This window comes from Coloeus monedula (genome assembly GCF_965178545.1).
Source record: "Coloeus monedula genome assembly, chromosome: 1".
NCBI classification, from domain to species: domain Eukaryota; kingdom Metazoa; phylum Chordata; class Aves; order Passeriformes; family Corvidae; genus Coloeus; species Coloeus monedula.
Window position 1 is genome coordinate 96,907,557 of NC_138781.1, and position 13,871 is coordinate 96,921,427.

Sequence of the window (13,871 nt, forward strand, 5' to 3'; positions counted from 1 at the left end):
ATCCAAATTCCATCTATCATAAAAGTCTGCAAATATGGTAATCACAAAATCAAAAACTTTTCCTGGTCTATTCTTAAAACAGTAGAATACTTTCTTAAGCAATAGAAGACCTACATTCTGGGGGGTGAGGCTGGGTGGGGGTCTCATTTACTGTAAATGGTCTACAGCTTATTTTCTGTCTTGCCTACAATTTTGCCTGATAAGTTTCCATTACAGATATCCACTTACATGAAGTAGCAGTTATGCCACTAAAAGTCAGCTCTCAACAATTCTGAAAGCATTATGATGGACTTTCAGACTTCTACAGTTGGCCTGCACAGAGTTCAGCTTGTGAGAGACAGAAAAATGTTGTAAAACTGCTTTACTTTCGCACAACCATTCTATCTATTATGTTAATGAAAGACGCATTACAAAAGCACTGACTTCTTTTCAAGTTATCTATTTAATTTCGGAATCATTGATGCTGTATGTTCCAACAAATGGATAATAAACCATAGTGCAGAACCACAATAAACACTCAAAGCTACTTTTATTTTTAGCACTGTGTTCAGTTCTGTATATATGACAAATAGAGTACCATAATAATTTAAAATTTTAATTAGAAAGTAATAATTACCAGTTCTTTCCATTGCTTTAATGTCTTTGATCTTGCTGCCTGAAGAATACTTATAATTTTCTTTACTCTTGAACTCTTGATCTCATCTAAAAGGCTTTGAAGAAAGAAACATACTTAATACTCTCTCTGGAATAAAAGTTTACCCTTATTTTTTAAAAATCCTTTTTTTTAAGACTCTGTGAGAAATAATGCAGGGATTTTACCTGTTAAATGATGACATTCTTGACTTCCAGTGTTCCAGCTCTGCAGATGGACCAACATCATCAGCTTCTCTTCTTATTTGTTCACCCTCCACTAAAACCTGTCTGATCTGTTTGGTCCAAATCATGACCACTTCTTCAAGTTTCTCAGTGACCTCTGTGTTAGTGCCTTCAAAATCATAGAATTGGACAGTTTTATAAGCACCAAGAAATAAATACAGAAATTTAAACTACAGAAGAGAAATGTTCTTGTCAAACATAATCTGAAACTGTGTAAAATCAGCATATTTGAATCACCAACCAGCAGGAAAACATTAAGATTTTAAAAACAAGATACACAGACATAATACTTGTATCTCCCTACTCTGTTACTATTGCATATCCTTTACAATGGAAACAGTTAGAAATACAGTGAGTTCATAAGAAATGGTAGAAAGTTATTGTTGAAAGAGACATAACTACTCTTTTTCTTACAAAAACAAGTATTTCTATAATTTTTTATTATAAATACATCTGGTTTTGTTCCCAGAGTCAGACAACATTGGATAGGATTTTTCCAATATCAAAGAAAGTGAATAGCACACACACTAGTACATGGATTCACTCAGCAACTACTTGGCCAGTAAACTAGGAGGGATACAGACAACTGCTTGCATGATATATCAAGCAACTACCTAATTCTTTAAGATCTGTGAACTAAATATGGGAAAATGATTGATGGTTTTATAATTATACAATCAGAAACCTGGCAAGAGTTAGCAGAAAAATGTATACAGCTCAGGGAAGATGCATTAATTCTTCAAAGTAAATTTTTACTAATGACATAACATTTATTTTATAAACAGCATCACTGTGTTTGCTTTGGTGTAGGAATTACTCACCCGCAGTTATGTAGTCAGATGGGTTCTGTAAGTTTCTGACATAAATATCAATATCCACTTTTGTGAGCTGAATTTTATCTTCTATATTCTGTCTAGATGATGACAAAGTACCCACAAATTTATGCACTGAATACAGAAACTCTTGTATCTGGCTGTTCTTCAAGCCTTCTTTTACAGCTCCCCAGTTCTGATTATTTTATGATTTATGCAAAAAAAAAAAAAAAAAGTGAGGATCACACTTTCTTCTTTTTTTTGACACAAAAGGTATTTTTCTTTAGAAAAGTATTTCTTATTCATGGCAGTATACAAAGAGTTATCAACATGCCCTTTAAAATATACCCATCAGTACTTTAAAGTGTGCATTGATTTAATTAGTCTGTTAGAGAAGAGAAAAATAAGCAAAAGGCTCTAAAAAATAAAAGTCTCTGACTTCACTCTGACTTCACTCTGAAGTCAGCAGTCACTGATTTCTCTACTCGATTGTATTTTTTTTAGGTTTGTTTTTTTTTTTTTTCTCCTTCTGAACAGAGAAAACAGACTCTTATCTCCCTTTCTGCTCCTGGGGAAAAAAAAATGACAGTGTGTGGTAACAGCACACAACACCATCATTCTCAGCAGACACTGAGCTTCTTTGTATTTCCCACCTCTGAATGTGTGCTTCCAGAGGCAACTGAACCAACTGTGATGCTTTGTGAGTGCCACAGTGAGTGCCACAGAATAAATGCCACAATATCAAAGAAGCTGGATATTCCAGATATAATACAATGTTTGCTGTCCATGTTCCAGAATAGTCATGGACTGATCCCTCGTGCTGCCAGAAGGACTTGACACTTTGTCCTGGGTTGCAGTGTATTCTATTACCATCCTCAGGAGCTGTTGAAACCAGGTGGGGCAGTGTTTCCTTGCCTCCTCCCCCCAGACTATCTTGCTGTTAATGGCCCATCATTGTCCTGCCACATGACTCAGAGATAACTCCCTCTGGACTATCTTCTGTTAATGAGCCCAATCAACACTTGGCCTCATGACTCATTACCCCATTGTGAGATGCTCCACCCAGAGGGAGGAACCAAGCATCCCATCGTGGATATAATCTGGGACTCTGACCACCAGAGACACCCCCTTCCCACTGGATTTCCAGAGGACAGGAGCTACACAGCCACCATCGGACTTTCTGAGGAAGAGCAGACTCTTTTACTACAGGATCACCGCTTCAGAGGACTGCAGCCACCATTCTACCAGACTGCTACCGCCACCCTGACTAACAGGGTGTCAGGTTGTACCTTGACTCTGTCAGTTTGACAGTGTTTTCTTTTACCTTTTTTTTCCTTTTCTTTAATTTCCATTAAATTGTTATTCTGACTTGGTGCCTCCCACTGGTTTGTTTTCAAACTAGTACACACTTCTTTCAATCCAGGTCTAATCTAGTTTTCATCAAGTCATCACCGTTTTCACCTTAGTATGGTTGCTGTGTTATATTCTCCTTTGTCATAATAATTAGAGCTGGGACTATTGCTTGAAAATAAACAGTAGACACATGAATTTCAAACATTTGTATACAAATTGCATGACTCTCATAAAAGCCCATATTAGACTTGTATCTTCTTATATCCTCTGTTTTAGGTCCAACTGATGCACAAACAGAACTGCAGCAGCAACATGCCTTACTTCCACGTGTTCTTGAGAGAAAAAAAGACTGATTGTTTGATTACCTGTTGGGATTTAAGTGCTGGTATCATGATCTGGGACAAGAAAAATTCCAGGCCCTGAAGGATATTTCCATTAGTACAATCAAGCATGCCAAAATTCACCTCCTTTGGAAAGAAACAAAAATTAACACAATGTATGTAAACTTCTGCAGCATTACACTATTTGAGTGAAATTTAGATACATGCAAACACATATACAGCCCATAACTAGTAACATGAGTATCTCTGAAAGTCAGAGAAGGCTGTTAAAGTACTGTTCTTATACACAATAAGCTATGAGAGGCCGGAAAACCTTATGTGAGTTTCAAGAATTATCTTTATTTTAAAAGATACAACTTAAGTGCAGCATTTCCATAATTTAGGGTCATTACTTAAAATAAAATCTTCCAATTTATGTCTTTATTCCCTATTGTCATTAAAATTTATATCTTAATGACTAATTAATAATGATTTTTATTAATTAAAATCTTGAGGTTTAATAATAATGAAGTAGCTAATTTATAAATCATTAGAATTTTACTTCAATACAAATGCTTATTCTTATGAAAAAGAACTGTCAATCATACAATGAGACATTTTCATATAAGCATTCCCTACTTTTTTTTCTGACTCCAGTTGTATGAATAAAGGTCTGAGAAAATATTAAGTAAACTGTGAACACTGCATGATTTTGGTCTTACCTGGGAGACATTTGATGCAGTTATAACTTCATCTGATGTCCTTAGGAAAAATGCACAAGTTCCTGTAAAGTCCTGTAAATAGGACCAAATGCATACAGTTAAAAAGAATACATGTATACAGTAAAAGTAATTTACTTAAAAATCTACTTATCCTAAAAGTGTGCTGAAAACAAAATTGTAGAAAACCAATTACTCAAAAAGTGAACTGTTTGCAGGATATTTGAAAATCTGTCCCTCTCAAATCAAACACTGTTTTTTCCCTGTCTGACATAAGAACATTAAAAATGCACTTTTGGACAGACCGGTTCAGTATTGCACTTCTACTAAGAAAATGCAGTTCGGGGAGAGCGTGTGAACTAGGCTATTTCCTATTATTGTACGTGAATGATGCTTATTTTTATCTATTTATCCATTAAACCTAACAAAAAACCTAATAATAATTCAACCGCAACAATTCTGAAAAGCCATTCTAGTTGGTCCAATTGGCAGAGGAATGAACCTCACTTCTCCCCTGGAAGCAAGAAAGAATTCTTCTGCTGTGTCTTTTCTGGCATTACAATGTTAACATAAGCTCTTTGGGGCCAACAAAAAGCAACAACAATAACAACCAAAATGAAAACCGAAGCATCACCATGTCTTATTCAAAGACCATTGTATACAGAAGACCCAATTTCCCCCAAAAGAGACGGAGAAAACTAAAATTAATCAGAAATCTTAATGACAAATCTGAATATGTTGTTGAATAATGCTTAGATATTACAGGGAGGAGGTTATTATAAGAATTTGAATGGAATAAAGGATATGTTAAAGGTATTTTTTGAGTAATGTGCAGTATTATTCGGTGAAAGGGCATAAAAAGACACTGAAGAACTGCACTTTTAAACTAGAAGTGCACAAGCCCTGGAAAATACTTAAATGTAGTCGTTAAAAAAAATGTGAGGATCTGGAACTTTTTAACAAGGGTTTATTTGACCTACTCTCCTCTCAGATAGTCAGATCACTACTCCTTTACTGATGAAGGCCAGCCTCAGCTCAAGAAATGCTGAGAAATCCTGCACTATGAGAATAGAGACTAAGTACTTATATATCTGTCCAAGAATTTTAAAAAATTGTATAACACTGCACAACTGTTATGCCTTTTCAATATTTTACTTTTTAAATGTCATCTAATGAATTGTTTCAACCATACCTCAGTGGAACCCATGGTAATAAATAACTTCTTCTGAGGCAAACTGTTTGTTGACCCATCTGATCTCGAGGCATTCAACTTTTGCTAGCAATTAAATTATAAATAAGAGGTTAATAAAATAAAAACTGTATCATACAAATACTTCATCGATTTGAATATGTGAATTACTACTAAGTCCATTCTGATTTAGTTTGTAATTCCCAGACAGAAGTCATGAGTTTTGCATTCTCTGGAGAATAAGCTTTGCCTGAATCTTACAGTCCCCAGTAAACAGTTTCACAGCCCCATTCATTCAGAAAAAAAAAAAAATCAAACAAGAAGGGGGGAAAGTCTCAGAAAATATAATGAAATTAAATCTGAAGTGTTTCCTAGTGCAACTTCCTCTGTGAAAACAAACTGAGTGTCTCACAAAAAGAATCATATGCTTGGTCTGCAAAGTCATACTGTAACTGTGAATGGGACTCACAAGCAATGCCATCAGCTCAGTCCTGCCAACAATGCAGTGAAATTTAGCTTTCTGCCCATTTCTTTAACCATACATCACAGAAAAGCTTTATCTCCGAGAAGCCTTGCTGCCACTCATCCCTCTCCACTGAGATGTATCTACAACCTCTTCTCTTTGAAGCAGCAAAAAAGCTTAAACCTAATAAAGAACTGCTTCCCCCTAAGTTTGTATCATGGATTTTGGAAAATGATCTGTTGAAACTTGGAAAAATGTGACAGAAAATAATGTGGGAGATGCTTGCAGGTATATTCCTCTTTAAAGGTGAGGAGAGCCTTCTTCCTAGAAAGTCAAGTGTTCAGCTCCTGCTGGACTAACCTGTAATATGTGATACACAGTGGTGGCTCCTCACTTCCACCCCAAATCAGCATCTACTGACCCCTATGCACAGTTTCAAATGAACACCATGAACCTAAGCTGGTAAAAAAGAGATATGGGAAGCATATCTTTGATATGGATCCTTGATAAATCTTGGTAAGGACATGTCTACTACTCAAGCCCATAGTCTGCCCTGGTCAGTATTTTGTCTCTAAGAACAGGGCAAGCACGTCTAATACTGCCCTTGAGTAATCCCCAATTCTCCAATGTGTTTGAAATCAAACTGTTGACAGAACAGCCAAATTAATGAGATCTCTTCACTCATCAGAATGTGGTGGAAGATGCCAGAGATGCCATTCATACTTCCCATCAGAAACATTTTTATGCTATGCTGCTTCTGAAACAGAACTCTCAGAACAGAATAGAAATATTTTATGGTTAAAAGGGTCAAAATGAAACAAAATTAGATGCAGCAATGAAGTGTTTCATTTAACCCAGGCTGGGCATTTATTTCTGACTTGTCAGTTAAGGAAAACAATGTCAAGATTTTTAGTTTCATCTTGATTTAAGTCAGAGAACAAAACATTTATCCCAGAAATGTGCATGCCTAGTCCCAGTGAAACGAAAAACTGATTAAACTGTTTTGACAGCAGAGATCATTCTGTGCTTTGCAAAATCTCTAAGCAATTCCAGTGAATTCTGTGAACACTCAAAAGTTCTTTTAATTTATCTAAGTTATAATAATTCTGTAATTCACTCTTGCATTTAACTGACGATCAAGAATTATCAATCAGTTTTTCTCCTCAACGAGGCCAAAATACCACCAGAGGGTGAGTTAGCTCTCCCTACCATGGCTCCTCACTGGCATAATTTGAAAGGACTGATGAAGGACTTCTGCAGTTCTGGAAGCCCACAACAGTCATGTTTGACAATGTCAAGGTCACTTGGCCCCTTCTGATATCACACATGCAGTGGAAGATGAACAAATTATTTTGCTCCTTATGCAGAGGCTTCTCCTTCTCAAAGGGAGAAAAATACATCTTGGGGACCACAACTGCCTTACTTCTAGTCACAGTTTTCCAAGCTTATTTTCTGCAGAATGGGATAGACCTGAACATGAGGCCACCTTAATTTAGAAAGAAATTGCATCATTTTTCACCCTCCTGAATGAGTGCTTTGTCCATAGTGGAGTTGGTGCAGTTCAAACCAAAAGAAGACAAACTGGCTCTTACACAGGCAGCTCCCCCATTCCTGTAATACTTATCCTAGCTAATCTAGTATTTTAAACTCTGAATAGCATGAACACTTTGTCTCAGTTATCTTCACCATTTTTGAAGTCTGAATTTTTACTCTACTTGGCCATTTTTAAGTCTTCTTTTATGAAAACAAGAACAGTATCAAACTCTGCCACAAGGCACCCTCCCATTTCCATGTAAGCCAAGATGTAAACATTTAAACAATGAGATCCAAGCTCTTTGCACACTGGCATACATAGCAAAAAAAAAAAAAAAAACAGTCAAGATTTTTTTGAATTTTGCAACAGTCATATGATTTATTTTATTTTTTTAAAAATGCAAATTTGCTTTTGCAGAAACAATAACAGAAACATACCTGCGATACATCTTGGTAAAAGAAGAGCAACTTTTTAAGTCCACTAGGGGCAAAGAATTGCTCTATTAGTTGAAACTAGAAAAAAAAATTAAAAATTACACTTGTAGTTAATTGTGAGGTAGTTTCAAAACACTGAAAATTTTGGAAATATTTCTTGTAGAAACAATTTAATTAATATTTACCTTGTCATCAGAAATAATAGTCTCCTCCACTTGCTGCTCACTCAAGTCTATCCCATCTGCTAATCTTGATATCAAATACCTGTGTCTTCCATCTATCTGAGCTCTTCTCTCCTGTTTGGTTACTTTGGCTTGCTTGGCTAGTTCTTTTCTACTTTCACTGGAAAGTACTATACTTTTCTTAACAGTGGTCTACAAAAGAGAAGTTTGTTATAGAGAGATTACTTTTTCTCACTTAAGGATTGTATTTTATACTGGTGATCTTTAAGCTGGTTTCATAAACTACTTTAAGCAAGAACATCAAAATATTACATGTAAGGAATGTATAGGGAAAAGAACAGTAATAATTAACTAGTTAGGCCAGAATTATTTCTCACTATAAAGCTGCTACTATGAAAACTACATGTCTGGAACTTCAGCTCAGGAATCCAGAACCAAATGTGGATCCAGGCTAAGGTCAAAATACAACTTCAGCACAATAAAGGCTCTGATTCAAATCTCGGCTTTGTGAATCCAGGTTCCAAACTTCTATATGTCCATATTCCAGATTTGGGATTGATCTCTATACTGCCAGCATTTTCATATATAGTATCGAGTTATTACCTTAAAGGAAATAAATAAACCAAATCACTATAAAATCAGTTACCACAGGAACAAATATACAATTGATGACTAATATACAGATCATATAAAGGAAGCAGCACAATTATAAAGAGGGAGATTTATGAAAGGATTTTTCAAAATCTTTCTATCAGTGTGAACAAGACTGAAAACAGATATGGTGACCAACATAAAATCTTCAACAACAGAAAATCTTCAGAAGCTATATGTAAAACTAAAGATTTGGGTAAGTAAGTAACCACACTGATTATTTCCCTCTACATACAGCTCCCACTGACATAAGTATCTGGGGTTTGGAAATGTCTGAAGTGTCTCTGTACCTCACAATTTTTACTGGAGAGAAAAAAAAAGATAAATTACATCACTTCCCAGTACTCTACACTAACTGGAATTGTAATTAATCAACCCTACTCTTGGAGTAAAAACCAAAAAAGCTGGCCATTTTCCACCTTTTCCTCCTACCATTTGGTCTTACCCCAGACTCTGAATGGATGTTTTACATCAATCTTTTCTCTACCTGCATCTTTTTGAGACCAGGAGACACTAAGAATGTCTGAATACCTGTAGCTGACAGTCAGTACCCTTATGATGTCTCTAAAAGTAATTGTGATTCATCATGTAGGTACCAACTCATCTGTGTCAGTCTTTTATCATCTCTGGTTTCCATGTCAACAGCTGGATCGCATATTTTGCATATGCCTTCCCTGATGCAGTATGACCTTATTCAAGTATTCTTAACCAACATTAATTTAAATTGTGGCAAAGAAAGGATATTAAGCAATGGGTTTTTAAAAAAAATCATCAAAGAACCCAAAAACCCAGCAACACACCTTGTGAGCACAGAAAGTCAGTGCCCCAATGCTGTAGTCACTTTTGAGTGGTTCACTGTTCCTTTTTCCTTGCAATTAACAGAGCTTCAGTACTAGACAAGCTTTTGACAGTGAAGACTTAAAGAAAAAACTGTATAGAAGAACATTTAACAGACAAAAGGTAGTTGAGTCACCGCCTATTTTAGAACAAAAACACTTGCCGGAAGAACAGTAGTCAAAGACGATCCTGTGACAGCAGATCCTAGCTCAGTGCTCCTTGTCTTCAAGTTCCCTCCATGTCTGTGATATTTACTTTCTGTGTCTGGTTAAAAGAAATTACAAGTTCTAATTATTCAAGTACAACAAATGCATTTACAAGACCTGCAGTGTTGTGTCTTCATATTTGCTAGCTAACCTCTTCTCACACTGGGAAAATGAGACCATTTTATTTCTCAAAAAATGATATTTACATCCCATCATTGGCAGCAAATAAGATCCCCAGTGGAGCATGCAGTAATGCTTATGAGCAGCTCACTAAACTTTCATGAATTACTGTTTAATCTATTTCATATAAATAATAAGATTGTGACTAAAATGAAAATTCTAATAGGACTGATTTCCATACAAATTTTCTATCAAATTACCTGATTAATATGTATTATATACAGAGTCATAGAATGGTTAAGATTGGAAGGGATCCTGCTCAAGCTGGATTACTTAGAGCCAGTTGCCCAGGACTGTTTCCATATGGCTTTTGAGTATCTCAAAAGGACAGGGACTCCATAACCTCCCTGGGCAACCTGTGCCAGTGCTCAGTCACCTTCATAGTGTCTCCTGATGTTCAGAGGGAACTTCGTGTGTTTCAGTTTCTGCCATTGCCTGTGGTCCCATCACTAGACACCACTGAGGAGAGCTTGACTCCTCTTCTTTACACCCTCCCTTCAGGCATTTACATGCACAGACGAGATTCCACTCAGACCCAGGTCTCAGCCTTTCCCCAAAGGAGAGGTGCTCCACTGCCTTCATCATTTTCATGGCACTTCACTGGACTCTTTCCAGTATATCCATGTCTCTCTTGTACTGGGGAGCCTAAAACTGGACACCCTACTCCAGGCGAGGCCTCACCAGTGCTGAATGGAGAGGACGCATTATCCCCCTTAACCTGCTGACAATACACCTTATCCACCCCACAGTAACATCAGCCTCCTTTGCCACAAGGGCCATTGTGGCCTCATGTTCAACTTGGTGTCCACCAGGACTCTTAGGTTCTTTCCTGCCAATCTGTTTTCCAGCTGTTTAGCCCTCAGCTAGTACTGTTGCATGGGCTTGTTCATCCCCAGGTGCAGGAATTTTCTCCAGCCTCTCGAGGTTTCTCTGGATGGCAGCACAACCCTCTGGTGTATTGGCCATCCCTCCCATTTATGTGTTATCAGCAACCTTGCTGAAGGTACCCTTTGCCCCACTATCCAGATCATTAATGAAGATGATGAACAGGACTGGACCCTCTACTGATTCCTGGGGTACACCACTACCTTCTGGGCTCCAGCTGGACTTTGTGATGATCACCACCCTCTGAGCTTGTCTGTTCAATGTTTTCAATCCATCTCACTTTCTGCTCAGACAGCCCACACTTCAACAGCTTCTCTATGAGGATCTTACAGGAGTGAAGGGGAAATTTAAATTGTAACTGCTCATCAGCAGTAATTTGTAACCCAGGAACAATCTGGCATGGAGATTGCTCAACTGCAGAAGGGGTTAAGCTGGCTGGAAGCAGGAATACCAGAGGCAGAACAAGCCCTTGTAAGGCAGTATAGTTTCCCTTGGTGATAAGAAACAGTCACAGCTTTGTCTTGTAGCCATCCTGGAATGCCTGGCTTAGGGTCTACTTTTGGGCAGCAGAGCTGGAGCTGGGGTATGGACCAAAGGCTGGGCTGAGGTGCTCCATGCTGATGCTCACAGGACTGGTGCTGGTGTAATTGTATATAAGGAATTGCTTCATGAAGCATCTTTGTAGACTTCTTATAGAATTGGTTATGCTTTAAAGACTGTCCAATGCATTGTTTATTAATTTTTTAATATATATTTCAGCACAAATGTGTGTTTAATCCACCTCAAGGGAAACAAGAAAAAATTCCCAACAGGAGAATGTCAAAAGCCTTACTGAAGAAAAGGCAGACCATAGTCACTGCACTCCCTCACCTACCAAACCAATCATTTCATTGCAAAAGGAAATGAGGTTGTTCACACATTTCTTCCCTTGCTGAATGCATGCTGATTACTCCCAGTCACCTTCTTGTTCTTCACGTGCCTGGAAATGGTATCCGGGAATAGCTGCTCCACCACCTTCCCAGGGACTGAGGTGAGGCCAACTAGACTTTAATTCTCCTTTTTGCCCTTCTTGAAGGCACGAGCAGCATTAGCTTTCCTCCAGGCCTCACATACCTCTCCCAGTTGCCGTGAATATTTATTTATTCAGTACTCTTTCAGTACTATCATTCAGTACATGAGCTTCTTACACAAAGTCAGTGAATACATAAGCAAAGTGGACATAGGTAAGGGATGCACACACAGGCACAGAGGGAGATTGCTATGTTCAATAATCTTTGAACCATTTAATCTATTATCACTGTTAAAATATTCCAGAAAAGAGATGCCATATTATGTGTCACCATAAAGTACACTGTATTATGGAGTACTACTCATTTTAATTCCAGAAAATTTGTTTGAATTGTGTTACTATGATTCAACACTAGGAAATCTGGTATGGGATCAGAGTTGCACTGTGGATGACCCTGTAAATACATACATATATAAAAACATATATGCATTTGCTTATTTATATGTACATATTTATTTATAAAGCTGAAAACTGCACATTCAGCACACACAGTTCCTACACTGGCAGTTTCAAAATAGCGCATACCCATCCAGTATATATAAACTTAAACACTCTACTTAATAATTGGTTTCTCTTTTTTTTCCTGTGTTTTTTTTCCATGCAAAGCCAACATGAAGCACTTATTATTTTCTCCCTTACCTTTTTTTATGGCAATTAGAGGCGGACAGAGATCAATATGAAGTTTAGAAGAAAGTTGTGTTGCCCTCAGTTGCTCGGATTCCTGCTGCGCAGAGTGACCGTGAGAGGAACTGGGCTCATCTCTTCCCCCTAACTCAGTCTCACCTCCCACAGAATCCTCCATCTGCACCACCACACAAAAATCAACCTAAATCAACAGTACAGAAAATGACTGGACAGTGTAACATTGTAATAAACACACTTTCGGTATTTTTATCCCTGTTACAGCGAGAGAGACTAGCAAGGAAAGGAGAAAAGAAGTATCTCTACTTGCAGTCGGTGATTTAAAAAGAGAATATCTAAGCAGTTTTTAAAATGATAAAAGCTCCTCTAAGTTACCAAAACTTTATTTCTAATTGCATAACTATACTTTCTCTCCAGACTGCCGCAGGTGGGAACTCACGCGTTGGGGGACAGGTTAAGCTCCTTCCGAAGCTCCTGCAGCCGCAGGTCCCGCTGCGAAGCGCTGGGCACCGAGTGCTGACTGCGGCACCTGCTCAATCCCAAGCAGGTTTTTACGCCTGCGGTCTTTCCCAGGCACTTGGAGCGGCTGGCAGCTGCTATGGCAACCCCTACACAAACCCAGCGAAGAACCCAGCCCCCACGAGGCACCTCGCCTGTCCCCATTTCCCACTGCCCCCAGCAATCCAGTGCTAATTTCATAACCACTTGTCTTTTGAAAAGCACCGTAGGTTTCTCTTGCATATAAATTAAATCCTAAACACGCAGCTTCCCTGAGCCTCAGCGATTCTGAGGTGCTGAGCCAGGGGTGCTCGTGGTGAGAGCTGCATCCCGGCGGCCACACCACGCTCCCGACACATCCCTTCCCGGCACGGGAGCGCCCTGGGTCTGGGCAAGGCGTGAGGAGACAGCCGAGACAGCGGGCTGAGTGAGGAGTGTCCCTTCTCCTCTGCCCGGAAAAACAGCTTCCACACGGATCTGAAGGCACCGCGTGATGTGCAGCTTATCCACCCTCACAGAATCACTTAGGTTGGAAAAGACCTCTGAGCTTATCGAGTCCAACCAGTATGACCCAACACCACCGTGTCAACCAGATCATGGCACTGAGCCACATCCAGTCATTTCCTGAACACCTCCAGGCATGGTGACTCCACCACATCCCTTTGGCAGCCCATTCCAACTCTTAACAACCCATCCCATGAAGAAATAACTCCGCGTGCTTCCTTCTTTTTTTTCCAGATGACACCCACTGCAGCAGGCGACCGCTCCAGCCCAAAGCTTTAACACCTCGCGGGAGTCGTCGTGAAGTTTATTTTTTTATTTTTATAAACGATTTCGGCGACTTTGAACCAGGCTCCAGGAGAACACACTGGGCCCCTTAACAACAAAACTGTCAAAAAAAAAAAAAAAAAAAAAAAAAAAAAAAAAAAAAAAAGGAAGAGAAGGAGGTGGAGGAGGAGGAGGAGGCGGTGCTGCCGGCAGCTTGGTGCGCGTGCGCGGCCGGGCGTGCGCCGGCGCACCG

General features: G+C 38.8%; 1 protein-coding gene across 1 annotated transcript in view; it reads right to left on the bottom strand.

The window, feature by feature from the left end:
• Positions 1 to 12,512, bottom strand: part of LOC309572992 (dynein axonemal heavy chain 5-like) — a gene marked incomplete at both ends in the record, with an annotated part of 150,677 nt that extends 138,165 nt beyond the window's left edge. Inside the window, 10 exons of the mRNA XM_082281607.1 lie at positions 617 to 710; positions 820 to 985; positions 1,698 to 1,884; positions 3,407 to 3,508; positions 4,084 to 4,155; positions 5,273 to 5,356; positions 7,704 to 7,778; positions 7,886 to 8,074; positions 9,534 to 9,634; positions 12,350 to 12,512. Of these exons, the coding sequence (XP_082137733.1) occupies positions 617 to 710; positions 820 to 985; positions 1,698 to 1,884; positions 3,407 to 3,508; positions 4,084 to 4,155; positions 5,273 to 5,356; positions 7,704 to 7,778; positions 7,886 to 8,074; positions 9,534 to 9,634; positions 12,350 to 12,512 (1,233 nt within the window). The remainder of the gene's footprint in view (positions 1 to 616; positions 711 to 819; positions 986 to 1,697; positions 1,885 to 3,406; positions 3,509 to 4,083; positions 4,156 to 5,272; positions 5,357 to 7,703; positions 7,779 to 7,885; positions 8,075 to 9,533; positions 9,635 to 12,349) is intronic.
• Positions 12,513 to 13,871: the final 1,359 nt, after the last annotated feature.